At 40.6% G+C, this 18,566-nt stretch overlaps 1 protein-coding gene across 3 annotated transcripts in view; it reads right to left on the bottom strand.

The window, feature by feature from the left end:
• The window catches only part of ARHGAP19 (Rho GTPase activating protein 19), a 44,514-nt gene extending 39,278 nt beyond the window's left edge, over positions 1 to 5,236 (bottom strand). For 2 of the 3 annotated variants that reach the window (XM_031461515.2, XM_031461514.2), the window contains exon 1: positions 5,163 to 5,236. In XM_031461515.2, the coding sequence (XP_031317375.1) occupies positions 5,163 to 5,218 (56 nt within the window). In that variant the 5' untranslated portion in view covers positions 5,219 to 5,236. Of the gene's footprint in view, positions 1 to 4,878; positions 5,043 to 5,162 lie in introns of those variants that run through there. The other variant, XM_064488311.1, reaches the window with a different exon arrangement.
• Positions 5,237 to 18,566: the final 13,330 nt, after the last annotated feature.

The following is an 18,566-nucleotide window of genomic DNA, read 5'->3' on the forward strand; positions in this document are numbered from 1 at the left end:
CTGGTCAGTAAGCAAAAGAAATAAGGCCCAAACTTAAATTTATATGCCTAATCTGTATGCCTTTAAAGAAAACGTCTCATTTTCATGCTTGTGAGTATAAACAATATGTTAATTACATATTAATTTTTCAAAAGCTTAAAGGTTAATAAATACTACAGCATAACTAAACTCAGCTGGCAGAAGACTGAATTTTTTTGTGATTCTAGCTATTTCATTCTTGCAACAACAAAAAACTGGTGTCTAGCTCTCAGGTAATAGTTCAGCTTGATGAATCACCTGCATTTAATTTCAAATTTGATATTGTTATTTATTATATTTTTATCTAATTATTTTAAAAGCTATGGCTTTATACAGTGTTATAGTTTGATACTAACACATTTCCCATTAAAAAATGTACTGTCATTAATTAACCCACTCCATATTTGAATAATTTATAAGGTAGATCAAAAACTTGTGAGCTTCTGACAAAATTGTTCTTTTTACCCTGTCATTACAATTTTGTAGTTAATTACAGAAAAGAACAATGGTATTCCTACAAGACTTTTAAGTAGTAGCTAAAGACCATAACACAAAGATGATACAAGATCATTAACTGCCAAATGCATGGTACAGACAATGAAAGCTCTAAGAATTCAAAGGTAGGAGAGAAACTTTTAACCTTATACAAGAGTTGAGATTTGAGGTAGGTCTTAAAGATGAGCAGGGTTTGACAGTGGCGGGAGGTGGGGAGGGCGGGAAAGATACTTAAATACTTAAGTACTTAAATAAGGGGCTTTTTCTTTGGTTTTTTTTTTGCTTGTTTTTTAAGAAACATAAAATGCTTTCTCCATACATTACTGGCAAGCCCTTTTCAAAACACAATCTTAAACAAAGAGGGGTGTACAGGGGTTATGAAGATGGGTGCAGTGGCCACCTGTTGTTTGAGCTATCCCAACATCTGTTTTCCCCTATTTTCTTTGGGCAATAACCTCTCCCGATCTTTCAATCTATGTGGTTTGGTGGGCTAACCCTACTCCTGGACACCATGTGTGAGCACATGACCCAAACTTATCTCATCAAAACAGTCTATACTCACTGATTCAGGCAAAGGCCCGCAAGTCAAACCAGGACAAAAAGACTCAATTCCAAGACTCTTGCTAGATGCTAAGACTGCTAAACCAATGGAATGTAAGATTGAAGCTGTTGGTGGTCCCGTACTGCCACCTTTTGTGAAGAATCTGCCTTCTTATAAAACAAATATAGAGATCAGACCTAAGAGAGCAAGAAGCAGATGCCTAGGACATTGTTTGAGATTTGTGATTTTCAATACCGATATTCTCAGCTCATGCAAGTGAGAACAGACAATTCTTCCCAAGATCAACAGGTTCCATCTATCACTTTTCTTGAAGGGCCACACTGCTGTTTTGTAAGAGAAAGAACAATACAACAAAAAAGGCTTCAGGAAGTCTCTGCTGTATGTAAATCAGCAGGATACAGGACACTTTCCCCATCTTTGGGCACCTTACCCTCCAAAAACGCTTCCACAATGGGATGTGATTCCAAAAATTACCAGTTTTGGTGAAAGGCAAATTAGATAATTTGGAATCAAGATACTAATGATTTCACATCTTGACTTTTTTTTTTAATTCTAACATAAAGTGAATTTGACTGGAAAGGCAAATAGCTATTAAGGAAGCAATCTGCTATTGTTACAGAGTTACCTGTACTTTAATTGAGAAAAATGTAGAAATGTATGTAAAGAATTTAAGACAAGAGTACTGAATGGATGATTTGTCATACACTTTTACCTTCCTTTGTTTCTGTTCTTAGTAGCAGGAAAATAGTTTCTCTATACCCGCACCTTTACCTGTAACAATTTCGTTTCCTACTGTTAATTACAGTGTGTATTTGTAGTTCTATGCTTACCGTTGTGCATATACTGGCAATAAAACTGTACATAACAACAACAACAACAACAACAACAAAGGTATCCCAAAGTCTGTTCCTAAGCTTCCTGCTATTCCTAAGTTCCAGCAGCAGGCTTGGGCCCCAAAACTTAGCCACTGCTGGCATACTAGCTGTCAACAACTTTTCACAAGTGCTGCCACTTTCATGGCTTGCTTTCCCTTTCTCCACCCCTATATGTTCCCACTGGCTTTTTCTGGTTCCCAGTGGGTTTTTTTCCAGTGAACATTGAGGTTAGAAAGCTTGTGACTCTCTGTTATCAATTTCCTCTCTTCATCTAATAATAGGTAGTACTTTCTTTTTATGTCTCTTGTCAACTCAAAAAATAACTGAGCTGTATTTCCCTACTGCCAATTATGTGGGGAGGTGGCTATATTCCCTTTCCTGCTTTAGCTTTTTCTCTCTTTGGCCCTTGAGAGTCTCTATTATTTTTATACTACTTAATTGGTAGAGTGAATAGCCTCTATTTGTAAATTCCCCTTATTATTAGGCACAGGTTTAAAATAATAATGAAGAAATAGAAAAGAAAGCTAGAGAGTTCTACTAAACAGATGATCCCATATTCTCCATTCAACACAAATATGTATTGATCTGTGCAAATCAGGCAATTCTTTCATCTTTATGGAATACAAGGGGCTACACCACCAATGGAACATTAGAAAGGTTAATATGTGCAGAGCAAAAAATAATTTGCTTGGTATTTATCACCACGAGGTAATATTTTATGTCTTAAAAATGACAAAAATCATTATTCATTCATTATTGACCAACTACACAAAGCTAATCATTGGGAACATGTAATAAAAATATACATGTCCTACCCTCAAAAAGCTTTACAAAACCCAACTTATCTTCTACTATATGAACAGTTTCAGGTTCAGATAAGATTCTCTGAATACCTATTGATCATGTAACCAATACTATCACCCAAAATCCAAATTCCAATCATCAACATCCTTTGAAGAAATTCAAACTATTCCACTACAGAATGGTATTTTGTCTTCAGATTTTCATCACAATTCACAATTTTAGAGCAGGCTGAGGGATGATCTAATCAAACTTATCGATCCCCTTTGCCCCTTTTCCAGGCAAAAACAATCAACCATTTATAGGCAGCTCCAAGAGTGGAAAACTCTTCCCTATAAAATATTAAATAACACATTCCACTACCCCCAACTCTGCTAAGGAAGGAATCCAGTGCCCACTCAGAAACCCAATTTCCCAAGACTTGGAATCTATTCAGTACAAACGGCACCAACAGACACCAAACCAAAGTGTTTTACTAATTTACACTGGGGCAATGTAAACAAGCTCACACTACTGAATTCTAGCATGTATTTACTCAATTAAGACAACTAAAGTCTTAAAGCTAGGGTAAGAACACCTGAAAATTCTTTCCAAGAAAAGCTAAATTTCAGTGTGCATGCTTAGGAGAAAACACTCTGTAGAAATAAAGTGATGATTTCTTTAACCACAGATCCTTCTGATCTGTTCTTTAGTTATTCGACTAGGAAAAAGAAAATCTATTATGTTTGGAGTGGTTATTATCTACTAGGCTCAGTGCAAAGAGCTTAAAAGGACTGTCTGATTTAATCTTGACATTCTCTGGAACAGACATCATTATGTCCATTTACAGATGAAGAAAGTGAAACTGAGAGAGGTTTAAAAATTGGCCCAAGTATTGTATTCTTTTTGGTGCTACTGCAAATAGGATTCTTTTCTTAATTTCCTTTCCAGATAGTTCATTCTTAGTGTATCGAAACACAACTGATTTTTGTATGTAGATTTTCTATCCTGCAACTTTTACTAAACTTGCTTATTAGCTCTAACAGGTTTTTTTTGGTGGTGGTGGTCTTAAGAGTTTTATATATACGAAATCATGTCATTTGCAAACAGGGATAATTTTACTTTTCACTTTTCGATTTAGATCCCTTTTTAAATTTCTTTTTCTTGCCTCACTGCTCTGGCTAGGACTTTCAATACTATGTTGAACAGAAGAGGCAAGAATGGGCATCCTTGTCTTGCTCCTAATCACAATGGTTATCTCTATACACCTGTCATGATGGCTATTATAAAACAAAAACAAAAGGCAAGTGTTACTAAGGATGTGGAGAAATTGGAATCTTTGTATATGGCTGGTAGGAAAGCAAACTGCAGTGCTATAGCAAATAATATGTAGGTTCCTCAAAAAATTAAAAATAGAACTATCATATGACCCAGCAATCCCACTTCTGGGTATTTATCCAAAGCTATTTAAATCAGGATCTCAAAGAATTATTAGCACTCATGTTCACTGAGGCACAATTAACAATAGCCAAGATGTGGAAACAACCTAAATGTCCATGGACATAACAACAGATAAGTAAAATGTGGTGTATATATAGAACGGAATAGTACTTGCCTTTAAAAAAGAAGAAAATTCTGCAATATGTGAAAACATGGATGAACCTTGAGGACATTATGCTAAGTGAAATAAGCCAGTTACAGAAAGACAAATGACTCCACTTATATGAGGTATCTACTTACATGAGATATCTAAAGTAGTCCAATTCAGAATTAAAGAGTGGAATGAGGGTTGCCAGCGGCTGGGAGAGGAATGGGGAGTTACTAATTAACAGGCAAAAAGTTTCAGTTAAACAAGATAAAAGCTCTTGAGATGTGCTGTACAGCATTGTACCTATAGTCAACAATACTTACTGTACTCTTTACCAATTTTCCAACAGGGTAGATCTCATGTTAAGTGATGTTGCCACAATAAGATTTTTTTTGTTTGTTTTAACTGGTCCAAGGACTCAAACCCATTTTTGACACTCAAATCGTGCTCCGACTTAACTATATAAACTGCCTCGGAAGAGATTGAAAAGTACTGACAGCGTTCTCTAGCGCTGTGAGACACTGAGGAATCACTGAACAGCTCTGGGCCAGTTTCCTCACCATCAAGATGAGTCTCAGCGCAAAGGCAGGCAGAGCTACCACCACCAACTGGTCAGTTTGCAGCCAACGCTGCGGGTGGACCTCCCACAGCAATCACCGGGACCAAGCGGGAGTCGGAGCAGGACCACTGCGCCTCAGCCCCAGAAGGCACGAAGGCGAGAAACGCCGTGGGAGAAAGGAACAAAGCCCGGCCCCGCTGGGTCAGCGTGTCCCAAAGGAAAGGCGTCAATACGGCCAGCCCACGGCCTCGTTTCCTAGGCAGCTGGACGAAGAACTCGGCTCACCTCCGGCCAGATTCGTAGGCTGGCACCTCCCCTTCGCTCTGCTCCTCCGTCGCCATCTTAGTCAGCAAACTTCTTTCCCCGCCCCCCACCGGCCCCGCCCCCACGCCTTTGGATTGGCTAAGGTGTTTCCCCCTCTTTTATGCGATTGGATACTTGACTGCCCCTCCTTAGCCTGAAAAGCTTCGTTATATTATTGGTTTATTCAAATAACTAACCGTTATTGGTTGCCCCCAGTCGCGGCGGAAAAGAAAGAGGCGGAGAAAAAAGCCCTGGCCCCGAGGCCTGTCAGGAGTTGTAGTTTCTCATTTTGATTAACCCTTTGGAGTCCACTCACTTTTAGGTTCAAGTCAAAAATCCCCAGCCTACGCTCAAATTTCATCCTGATGTATAAGTCTCAGAATTACAGGACTTTCGAATTTGGAAGTGACTTTAAGTATCACTATCTAAAATGCCAGATTCGTTTTCTGTCCTGTCACAGGGATACCTAGAAGAGTGGCAGCCAAGAACTTATTGTTAAACTTAGTTCACAGACTGCCTTTTTCAGACAGCATATGGGTGGGTCATTTCTTCAATTCCACCCGCTCCCTTCCGGCTTCCCAGAGAACCCACAGAGTCTGCCTCTCTGATCTGAATCACGAAATCAAAACCTGCATAATTTTGTCCCCGGCTGAGCTTTAATCCTCAGTGGGAGAAATAACCTTAATTATGCTTGCCCTCCCCGCCTCACGGGTTTCTGGTGAGGATTAACTGAGGCAACAGATGTGAGAACGTTGTAAACTTAAAGCATTAATTTTTTTCTCTGTATAGTTTTTCTCCGCTGGATTTTTCTAGGGAAATTTTTTCTGTTGTTCCTTCTGACATCCTTTCACCTGAGGTTCTCCCAGCACTCTCCTTCTCTCTCATTAAGCTCTGCCCACTTATATTTCGGTTTCTCAAACTCTTCCCTGCCTCAGAGTCTTTGCTGTGTTGCTTTATCCTGCTGGCCCATTTTTCACTTTATTATCTTTCACATTTCAGTTTAAAAATCACTGGTTCAGATGACTTTCATGGTCCCCACTGTATAAATCTGTTCCCCCTACTAAACTTTCATATAGAACTCTGGACTCTTTCTTCGTTCCTTATAACTAGATAGTTGGTGTGACCATTTGTTTCATACGGGGGTTCCCAACTGGACTTCCTGACACACATAGGTAGAGGCTACATTTTGCTCCCCATAGCATCTAGCACATCGTGGCCTTTCAATAAATATTTTTTGAGCAAATGGTTAAGTAAATTCTCAGACTACAGTATCCAAATCAAAAAATTGAATTACATGTTCTAATAGGTTGTTTCCATTGATGAATTTATATTGAAATTTTGATAAAACTGTCTAAAACATTGCATTTAGTTTTATGATTAACAAATTGTCTTTACTGTGCAAATACATGAAAAGAAATGCAAAATTCAACAAACACCCCATGACACCCAGATGTTCAAAATTTATCACTGTGACTAAGAAAAATACCATACAACTATATTTCTGGTTCATCTGTTTTGATGACTTTTTTTCACACAAAGCCCTTAATGTTTGGGGAGATACAGTACAGTAGATAGGGTAGTTAAGAGCATGGACTCTGGAGTTACCCTAGGTTGAAAACCTGGTTCTATCACTTCTAGCTGTGTGATCCCAGGACCTAGATACTTAACTTTCTGATTCTATTTCCTTTTCTGTAAAATGAGGACAATAATAATTCTCAGAGAGGTATTGTAAAGATTAAATGAGATCATCTCTGAAAAGCTGCTTAACAGCACACTGTCTGGCACACACTAAGACTAGAGGTGATATGATGAATATTAAGAATGCTAAACTCCTTCTCAGATAACACTTCTATCTCCACTGCTCTGTGATAAGGGCCATACATTGCACTTGTAGTTACAATTTAATCAGTTACCCTAGAGAGGGGAGTGGTTCTCCTCAAAACCAACTGTTCTGCTGTGACTTTTGATTAGAAGCCAGTATCATTGCTGAGTGCTGTAAAAGTATACCCCAGCTGACAAGCCTGCACACCCTGTTTCTGCAAGGATGTCATGGCTTCCCTGAAATCATCCTTACTCCGTCTAGTTATTGATTGTCAGCGTGACGATAAGCACAGCTGTACAGCAGGAATTCATGAAAGTTCAGAAAGTCATCTTGTTTCCAACAGCCTGGCTGAACAAAAGGTCACAGAAAAGTGGCCCCAGCCCTCAAGGAGTTTACAGTAGACTCAGGGAACACATATAAGTCACATACAACAGAAGACAGTTTAGAATTACGGAGGACTGAATATCAAAGTAGAGAACAGACTCCTAAGAATTCAGAAGGATGGAGAAGGGAAGAAGGCCATGGCTCTAAAGGGTGGTTTAAGAGCAGAGGCATGGACTTGTGTCTGCCACAAATGTGACGCATATCCATCTACCTATCCCGACAGACTTGGAGCCCTGGGAGCAGATGTGCTCTTCTAATCATCTCTGTGTTTCTGGGCCCTACCCTCAATAAAGGGGGCGGGGGGGAGAGGAAATTTAGGGGGCAAGTAGAAGAAGGAACAAGACAGAAGAGAAAGAGAAGGGGGGCCCATGACCCTCCCCCAACATCATCCTCTCCACCCCCACCTCTAACCCCACCCTCCAACAATGAAAGAGACTTGGGATCCCCATATGCATCTTTCTGTTTTCCACTTTTGTTCTTGCTGTGCCCTTTGCTTGAATTAAAGCAGGACATTTTGATGCCTCAATTAAAATATAAAAATATCATGTGCACAACAAGCATTTCTAAGCCTTGCATCAGGATTGAGCCTGTATGAGGTGAAGGTGCTTTTTGAATATTAGAAAAAGAAAATAGACTCGGGGGAAAGCATAGATCAAGTGGTAGAGCCCATGCTTGGCATGCATGAGGTCCTGGGTTCAATCTCCAGTACCTCCTCAATAAGTAAACTTCATTACCTCTCCACCAAAAATAAAAGAAAAAGAAAAAAGACTAAAAATTTAATGATTTATTCTCTTGTCAAAAGGGCCAAGAACCCCGCCAAAATATCATGTATTTACCTGGATTACCCATTCTTTCCCCCTTTCTTTGCTAGCTACCTTGTATTCATTACAATAAAGTCTTTGAAATTAGCATTTTAATGGCTTTCTCATCAGCTGTTAATATTTAGCTCTTTTCTTTTTATACTGCTTAACTACACAAATAATACATAAAGATATTTTCCTTGTTTAAAAAATTCAGATAATACAGATAAAATCTCCCTTGTTGGCTACCCCTGCATTCTAGTCCCTCCTCTAAGAAACCACTATTTTCTGTTTGATATGTGTCCATCCAGATCTTTTTCTATATAATACATTTACTTGACAAGTATTTATTGAATGCCTACTATGTGCGAGGCACTGTTCTAGGCCTAGAGATAAGGGCATAACAAAACAAAGTCCCTCTCTTGTGGCATTTCATTCCAATGGTAACACACACATACATAGAGAAATACAAAATTTTATTTTAGTTTTTAGATAAATGGTGAAACGCTCGCTGTCCATATTATCCTTATACATGCATCTCGGAGATCTTTCCATGTCAGTGCACGTAGATCTGCCATTAGTCTTTTGAACTCCTGCATAGTATTCCACGTTACAGCTGCTCCCTAGTTTATTTAAACCATTCCATCCAGGTGTACATCTAGGTTTATGTCAATCTGGGCTGCAAGCACTGGAAACTGACTCTGGCTAACATAACAGAAACTGGATTTGTTGGAAGGATACTAGGTTGAACAACTGGCAAGAAAGAAGGGGGCCAGAACCCCAGCCAAGATCACATCATTTAGTGCCAGCTGACTCTCAGCACAGTCACCACCTCCGCTGATTTCCCACTTGTCCTTGGGTCTCTGTGTCACCCCCTAAAGAGGCAGAGTCATGAGGTAAACATCTGGCTGGGCCTAGGTCTCTTGCCTCTACCCTCTGCCTGGGGGAGAGCTCTGTCTCCCAAAAGCTCTCCCAGTAGGGAATTACCCACAAAATGGAAACAAAGGATAAATGTGTGCAACAAATCATTCCCAATTTTTCGCCTCCTGAGGCACCTCGTTACTCTGGGCTGGGGCAAAACTTAACCCTTCAGCCTCCTTCAGACACTCTAAAGACCAACATCCACACGATTCCACATGCTGAAAAATGAAAAGAAAACTGTCCAGCTTTGCTGTGGAATTCTCTTCAAGTTTGGCCACAGGGCCGGAGAGTGGGGGAGAGAACTCCACGAGGTGAAGGGAAGAGGGACAAATCCTGTGCAGCTAAAAGCGACTGAGTTCAGGGCCAGAACCCCAGGGTAAAATTTCTGGGGGTCATTTTCCCCACCTGGGAGAACAAGCTGGGAAACTGCAGGTCACCTGCAAGAGGCTGGCAGAGAGGAGGACCAGAGGCACGTCAGTCTCAGAGCATTTGTGATAGGGATTCACCATATGTCAGGCACTGAATCCTGCTCTCAGAAAGTTCAAACTGTATCTGGGCAGCAAGGGGGCCAGGCTGTCTGGGCTGCAGCAGACATAAGGATCAAACTTGCTAAAAGCCTGGAGTATGTACTGCAAGCAGCCATGTCTGATTGGCTGGGGCCAGGTCTGAGGGAGACAGCAGTGGTCCTCAGTCTTGCAGGGTGAGTTGGAAGGCTTGCAAACCAACCAAATCATCTTGAGTTGGAATCTCTCTGGCCTCTAATCAAAAACACTCCAGACCTCAGGTCAGGGGCCCCAAGTGCTGATGGTAGTGTCAAAGTAGTAACATATACATGATGTTCAGAAATGGGCCAGGACATGATGAACTCGTGCTGGGTGTTACCTCCACTGTCATGTGAGCTGAAGGATCCCCTAGAGGGATCCTCTTTTCCTCAACTATAAGCTATTCTCATGAAGGTTGTTTTGATGTGGAGAGAAAGTTTGCACATAAAGTGTCTATAGCTAACAGGAAGTAGGGTGAAGGTCATGAAAGGCCTCAAGGCTTCCCCTGCCTCTCTGTCCTCTAGTCAGGAGCCTTCAGAGTCAGCTTCAAAGACTCCCCCAAAGTCAGACAGTGAAGGAAATTATCTGTTAGCCCTCATAGGCCTCAACAGTCATTCCCAACCATAGGATCCATCTTCTTTCAAGGACAAGGAAAGAAAGGGCTGCCTTGCTCATTCATTCACACTTCAGTGTGAATTAAATCCAAAGGTGCCTCTTCTGGAACATGTGGATTTTGAAATAAAAGGCTTGTCACCCAGTTAAAATAATTTACATGATTATTTGGATTAGGAAGCAAGAAACCCTTCTGGGGGCTCAATAAATGTGTCTCAGATTACATTTGCTGCATTTGTTTATATGTTTGTATATATTTATATAGATTTGTTTATATGATTGCTTACTTTGGGTTTCTCCCACTAGACTGTAAGTTCAATGGGTTAAGGACTATATTTGGTTTTGTTTACCCAACTATTTGTTGAATGAATAAAGGAACAAATGAATCAAAGAAGTAATAAGTGAAACAGTGAGGTTACTTGGGTCTTATAGAAAAACTCCATCCCACCTCTACTGGACATAGGTTTTTGTTTTGATGCACCCAGCATCTCTTTAGGGGTCCTCTGCTCTCCTACCCTCTGTCTGTGTATTTTGGGTAGCACTGACACCATCTCTCACTATAGGGGTGGACAAATAATTCTGGCCAATTAGAGGACTCTCTAGACTCAAAGATCTTACAGTCTAGGCCAGCTCCAGTAAGTACAGAAAGGAGGTATGCAGTAAGAGCCGCATTGGAGGAACTGAATGGGGTGGGAGGGCAGAGGGCAGAGGGCAGGAGAGACCACTGCCTGTTGGAGGAGGTCTGTAGCTGGACTGAGTAAGATTTAGATGGGTAGAGATTTGGGGGAAGGCATTCTCTGCACAAGAATAAGGATCAAACATGGGGAGACAGGAACCTGTTAGATGCATTTGGAAGCTGGCAAGGGCCCAGTCTGACAGGAGTGAAGGGCTTCTGTGGGGTCAAGATAAGGTTGGAAGGTTAGACCAGGGCCAAGCCTCTGAGTTCTGGATACTATGTTAAGAAGCTGAGGGTTTTACTCAGGAGGTAATGTGGACCTGTTCAGAGTGGGGGTGGTGGGTAACCTGAGCAGGGTTGAGCATTAGGAAGCTGATCTGCCAGAAGAGTGGATTAGAGCGAAAGAGGCGAGGGCCCAGACACAAGTTGTATGAGCCCAGTCAGGGAGACATGGCCTTGGCAATGGGACTAGAAATAGGGCGTGACAACTGGCACAGGCACTGAAGGAAAGAATCAACAGGCCTTGGGGAATAAGAACCAGGCAGAGTTAAAAGAGCAGATTGCAGAACCTGGGTAATAGCAACCGGGTAGTAGTTTGAAAAGGGCAGGCTTTGGCATCAACCAAAATTGAGTTTGACTCCTGGCTCTGACACTGGTACTTTGTGTGATCTTGGGCAAACTGTCTTAACTCTGGGCCTTGTTATTTTATGCATGGAAGCGGATAAAACTCGTTATTGGAAGACTAAAAGTAGTATCAGTAAAGTGCTTTTCTATATAGCTAATGGGTACAAAGTTTCTTCTGGGGGTGATGCAAATATTCTAAAGTTAAATTGTGGTGATGGTTGCACAACTCTGTTAAATATACTAGAAAACATTGAATTGTACCTTATTTTTTTAATGGAGGTACTGGAGATTGAACCCAGGAACTCATGCCTGCTAAGCATGTGCTCTACCACTGAGTTATTACCCTCCTCTGAATTGTGCATTTAAAATGTGTGAATTTTATGGTATGTAAATTATATCTTAATAAAACTCTTAAAAATTAATCAATATATGATAGTTACTATTATTATCTGCTTCATTTTCTTATCTGAGTAGTTCTCATAGGTCTTGCCTGACTGACATTGCCCTCCAAACAACTTAGCAGATTTTTTTTCTTATAGTAGCACTGTCTTTTAAAAGTTCTTGGTCAACTTAAACAATATAGAATGTTATTTCTCTCTCACATAAGAGATCCGGAGGCAGGCACTGTTTGTGTCTTCAGACATTGTCTGAGATTCCTTCAGATTCACTGCTGTCTCATAGTTCAGTATGGCTGCTAGAGCTCTAACCATCACACCTGCACTCCAGAAAACAAGATGAAAGAAAAAGAGAAGAGCTTGGCCCTTTTTCTAATAGGGAAACTGTCCAAAAGTACAACACAGCACTTCCCACTTACATCTCACTGGCTAGAACTTAATTACATGACCCCATCTAGCTGCAAGAGAGGCTGGAAAGTGTGGTCTTGTGGTTCTGGTGCTGCTACAACTTGGCCTTTGTTGAAGAGAAGAATGACAATTGAGAGATAAACAGCATCCTTTGTTATAGCTACTATTTAATAAAGGGAGGCAGAAAACAAAAAATATATATGTATATGCATAAAATATCTTTGAAAAGACTATACAACAAATGATATTATGGTTTGTCTCCAGGAAGGGAAAATTGTTGGCTGGGATAGGGATGGGAGGAGGCCTTTCTCTGTATTCATTTTGACCTTTAGAATTTTGAACCATGTGGCTGTATTACCTATTCAAATAAATAAAACTAAATTTTTTTTTTTAGCGGGGAGGGTGTAGTTCAGTGGTAGAGGGTGTGCTTAGCATGCAGGAGGTCCTGGGTTCAGTCCCCAGTGCCTCCATTAAAAACAAACAAACAAAGGGGGAGGGTGTAGCTCAAGTGGTAGAGGGCCTGATTAGTATGCACAAGGTCTTGGGTTCAATCCCCAGTACCTCCTCTAAAAATAAATAAACAAACAAATAAATAAACCTAATTACCTCCCCTCAAGAAATACATATATATAAATAAATAAATAAGAATTTTAAAAAATAAACAAATAAATAGATGAAACTAATTAACTCCCCCCTCAAAAATAAATAAATAAAACCTTTTTTTTAAATACTGAATTATGCTACCTGGCCATGTGTCTCCTGATTTCCAATTCTGTTGATACCCAGGTATCCAGAAAGACACAAAGCCTCCGCAGATCCCAGACCACCTTCCCTTGGCACCTACAGCCAATCTCTCTGCAAGTTCAAGCATCTACTTTTCCATTCCCACTGCCATCGTTTGGCAAGGGCAGTACAGTCATTTCTGCAGGCCCAGAAACAGAAGCACTAACTGCATCAGCCTGTGTAGGATTGTCCTAATGGCCCCAGAGGAGAGGTGCTCCTGACATGGTCGTTTTTCTCCTCTGAGCAATGTATAATGACAGTTTAGTGGCCCCTTGTTTTTTCATCTCTTCATTCGTTACTCCTGTTCTAACAGTAAATCTGGCTAGGCCTAGAATAACCAAAAATCCATCAGAGGGGCTCTCAGCCTTTCTGTTTTTCCACTGAATCCTGGAGATGCCCCCACAAGAACCTTCAATAAATTTCTCCACAGCTTACACACTTTAAACAATTCCTTGAAACTACTTGCACTAGTTTCCTGGGACTGCTGTAACAAACTACCACAAATTTTGGTGACTTTGAACAACAGAAACTTATTTTCTGAGAGCTTTGGAGGCCAGAAGTCTGATATCAATAGGTATTGGCTGGCAGGGTCGGTTCCTTCTTGGGGACTCAGAGGGATAAGCTGCTCCATGCTCCCTCCCAGCTTCTGGTGGCTGCTAGCAAGCCTTGGTGTTCCTTGGCTTGTGGCAGCATCACTCCAATCTCTGCCTCTGTCCACACATGGCATCCTCCCTGTGTGTCTGTGTCCAAATTTCCCTCTTTTAAAGGGATACCAAAAAAAAAAAAAAAAGGATACCAGTCACTGCATTAGGGTCCATCCTAATCCAATTAGACCTTATCTAAACTTGAAACCTGTGAAGACCCTGTTTCCAAATACATCTCACGTACAGATTCCCAGTGGACATGAATTTGGAGAGGACCCTATTCAACTCAGTGTATTCTCAAGTCTCTACCTCTGGGGCTGCATCCCTCTAAACCTTCTTTCCAATGTTGAGTCCTTTCTACTTTAATAAGTGGTAAGATATTCCACACTGCTGTATCAGTGTTAACCCAATCCTTTAATCCATTTTAACCGAGTTATACACCTGACTGTTCCTAACACCTTGTTTAACCAGTGGCCAGTTATTCCAGCCCTTACCCCACCCCACCCCCATCCCTATCAGTAGCCTCAAGGCATTTTCAATGTCTGCCTTCCTGGTATTTCCAGCTTCCTTAGCTGCTACTCTACTGAGAGGTGTTTAATAACTCATTAGCACCTCTTTGCATCTCAGTGTGAATCCCCTAATCGCTTAAATTCTCTCCATACAAATCCCTCCGCCCCAACCAGCGCCTCGGGTCTGGGAGCTGGCAGGCAAAGAAGGGAGTGGTAAAAGGGGCGAGACTCTGTCTGCTTTGCTGCGTCCCAGGCCCATCACTCAGGGATGCCGCCGGCCTCTAGAACAGTGTCAAGCCCCATTGTTGCCATACAGTTTGAAATCCTAGACAGTGGGCAAGAATTTAGTCAACCCGCAGCACACTGTCTCCATCCCTACACAATCGTGCTATTGGGTATTAGGCAACATGCCAGCAGCGTGTACGCTTCCTCCCTTCCTTCCCAATAGTCAGCCTTGAGCCCCCTCTGCCCTGGGCAGCCCTAAAAGAAGTCACAAAATTAATCATCCCTTTTTTGTGGCTTATTTTTTTTCTAACTTTTTATTCTAAAAATTTTCCAACAGTCAACAAAATTGAAGAAATTTAACAGTGAACTACCCTATTACCCAGCACCTAGATCTTAACATTAACATTTTTTAGCATTTAAAAAATTGAGCTGTTTCAATAAAATGAATATTTAATAATTTAAAAAATAAATCAAAAATTGAGCTATACCTCACATAACACATAATTCATTTTAAAGTGAATTTTAGAGGGGGAGGGCATAGCTCAGTGGTAGAGAGCATGCCTAGCATGCATGAAGTCATGGATTCAATCCCCAGTACCTGCATATAAAGTAAATAAATAAATAGACCTAATTATCTACCCCTCCGAAAAAAAAATAAAGTTTCTAAAAATAAAGGGAATTTTAAAGTCCACTTTTTTTAATTTTTAAAGAATTTTAAATTGAAGTATAGTCAGTTAAAGTGTACACTTTTGTAGTGTACACTTCAGTGGTTTTAAGTGTATTCATTGTGTTGTGCAAACACCACCACTAACTCCAGAATGTTTTCATTACATCAAAAGACATCCCATGCCCATTATCAATTAGTCCTAATTCCCCTCTCTTCCCATCCCCTGGCAACCACTAATCTACTTTATGTCTGTACAGATTTGTCTATTCTGAACATTTCATATAAATGGAATCATACAATAAATGGCCTTTTGTGTCTGGTTTCTTTCACTTAGCATAATGCCTTCAAGTTTCACTCTTGTTGTAGCATATAACAGTACTTCATTCCTTTTTATGGTGAATTATATTCCATTTTATTCATCCATTCATTAGCTAATGAACATTTAGGCTGTTCTACTTTGGGACTATCATGAATAACGCTGCTGTGAACACTTGTGCACAGATTTTTGTGTGAACATGTTTTATAATCTTCACGTATATACCTAGGAGTGGAATTGCTGGATCATACGGTAACATTAACATTTTACTGTACATACTTTATCATATACCTGCCTGTCTTAACCATCTTTCTATCCATACACTGATCCATCTCACATTTTTGTGCACTTGAGAAAAAGTTGCAAACATCAGTACACTTCACCCCTAAATTCATCAGTGTGTCTATTAACTATGATTATATATGTGTAGAGTTTTTTCTTTTCATGTAAAATTTACATTCAATGAATTCTTAAGTGTATGATTCAATGAGTTTCAACATACAGATACACCTGTGACACCCAAATCAAGATATCAAAATATAGAACATTACCACTAACTCCTGAAGTTCCCTCAGGCCTCTTCAGAGTCAGTCCTTGTTCCCACCCTGCCCTCTCCAAAGGCAATCAGTTTTTATAAATTAATTTTGCCTGTTCTGGAACTTCATGTAAGCAGAACCATATGGTGCATGTTCTTTTTCATCTGGCTTCTTTCACTTAGCATACTGTTTTTGCAATTTGTCCATGTTACTGCATGTAGCAATACTCCAGTCCTTTTTGTTGTTGAAGAGTATTCTGTCATCATCATTATGTGAATGTATCACAGTTTATCCATTGACCTGCTGATAAACCACCTGAGCAGGTTCCAGTTTATGGGTTTTATGAAGAAAACTGCTATGATCATCTGCCTATGGGCCTTTGTGGACCTATGATATTATTCCTCTTAACTAAATATCTAGGATTGGAAATATTATAGGATAAGTGTATGTTTAGTTTTGTAAGAAACTGCCAGAGCTTTTCCCAAAGTGGTTGTACTATTTCCATGAGCACAACAATGTATGAGGCTTACAAATTTTGAACCAAAATATAAAAATACAAATTGTAAACTGCTACTGATTTCATTTAAGAAATTTAACTAATTAGGTTCAGAATATTCCAGCTAATAAGAGGCTGCGTTGACCACACTCTCAAATAAACAGTGATTTTACACAAAGGGATGCCTTAAATTTACACAGTTATATATTTCACATAAATTAATAAATAGAATGACCCTTACATAATAAAGAAACAAATTAAAAAAACCCCACTCAACAAACCAGGAAAAGAAGGGAACATCCCCAACCTGATGATGAAGGCCATCTGTGGAAACCCATAGTCAACATCATACTTAATGGTGAGAGACTGAATGCTTTACATCATACTTAATGGTGAGAGACTGAACGTTTTCCGCTAAGATCAGGAACAAGACAAGGATGTCTGCCCTCACCTATTCTACTTAGAATTGGTTTAGAGGTTTCAGCCAGGGCAATTAGACAGGAAAAATAAAAGGCACCCAGATTAGAAGGAAGAAGTAAAACTTCATCTGTTTGCATATGACATGATATTATATACAGGAAATCCTAAAGAATCCACTAAAATGACATGATGAATTTTATGACATCCTTAGAAGCTCGGATTTCAGAGATTTAAAAATTCATTTGCTTTCTTCAAACTGCCTCTTCCTTTATTCTCACATTTCCCCCTCCACACTTGACAAAAATAAGCCCAACTCTTTTTTTTAAAAAAACTTTCTACCTCTTCCCTTCAACCTGCCCCTCCCTAAAGGTTTACTGCTGTAATTAGCATCTTGGAACTGCCCACTCAGACCCTTGTTTCTATTTATCTGGATCCCCATTCTCCAGTCTCTTCTAAATCATTCTCCTGCTCTATATTTTAAAGTAACTAACTCCCTACTACCTGGTTTCTGTGTTTGTGTGTGCATGCTTTGCAGCTAATTGTTAAAACAGTTTTATTGATGTATAATTTACATGTCAAAAATTCATTATTTTAATGATTTTTAGTAAATGTACTGAGTTGTGCAACCATCACCATAATCCAGTTTTAGAATATTTCCATCCTGATAGGATCCCTCCTCTGTAAAGGCTGGTCTACCAAAAATCTACCTACAAGTGTAATGTTTGGAAGTTAGGCCTGAGGGATTTGGGATTTTGAAGAAAGATTTTAAACCTCCAGGCAACATGACAGTAAAGGATCATTTTTTGTCCCTCTTTCTTTAAAAAAATGAACTCTTAGTTAATCATTAAGACAACCATGATATCTTGAAGGGTTACGGTGGCCATATCTCCATTTCCATCCAAATAGCTGACCATTTTCCTCTCCTGCTACCCCTCAGAAAGGATACTCCCCCACGGGACTGAAGCTTTCTTCTTAAAAGAACTTTCTAGCTCGCTGCCCCTCCCGTGAGGAGGATCCTCCTCTCTAGCAATGACAGCCCTAGTTCAGGTCCCCACATACCCACGCTCCGGATCAAAAAGCATTAATCAGTGGCCTTTCTTTGCCAATTTCCAATCCGCCACCCTCATCGCACCACTGGGTCCCCTCCCTTCTTTTTCACGTCTGACAACCTCGTTTTCCTAATCTCCAGACAGATCCCTAGCCCGACGCTTTCTTGTCTCCATCACTCTCCTCACTGGTCCGGCCATCACTTCCCAAAGGCTGGCATCCCGGACCTCAAAAGCGCAAATGCCAAAACCAGACGAGTTGACGCTCCTACGCTAGGGGAGTGTGTGGGTGTGTGGGTGTAAGTGTCTGTGCTTGTGTGTGGAAGAAACCAAAAGAGTCCAGGCCGGTGTTCCCCTTCTAGAAATGCCAATCACGCCCGGCTGAGAGAGGGCGAGGATCAGCTCCGCAGTGCGCCCCTCAGACAGCATCCAGGACTATAGAGCTCAGAGGCAGAAAGGCTTCACCCTGGACCCAGGGCCAGCGGGCGCCCCGCCCCGAAATGATACTGCACACCCCCGCCCGGCACTATGGTAGGGCCCAGCGACAACGTCACCCATTG

The sequence above is a fragment of the Camelus dromedarius genome, chromosome 8 (assembly GCF_036321535.1).
Source record: "Camelus dromedarius isolate mCamDro1 chromosome 8, mCamDro1.pat, whole genome shotgun sequence".
NCBI lineage: Eukaryota > Metazoa > Chordata > Mammalia > Artiodactyla > Camelidae > Camelus > Camelus dromedarius.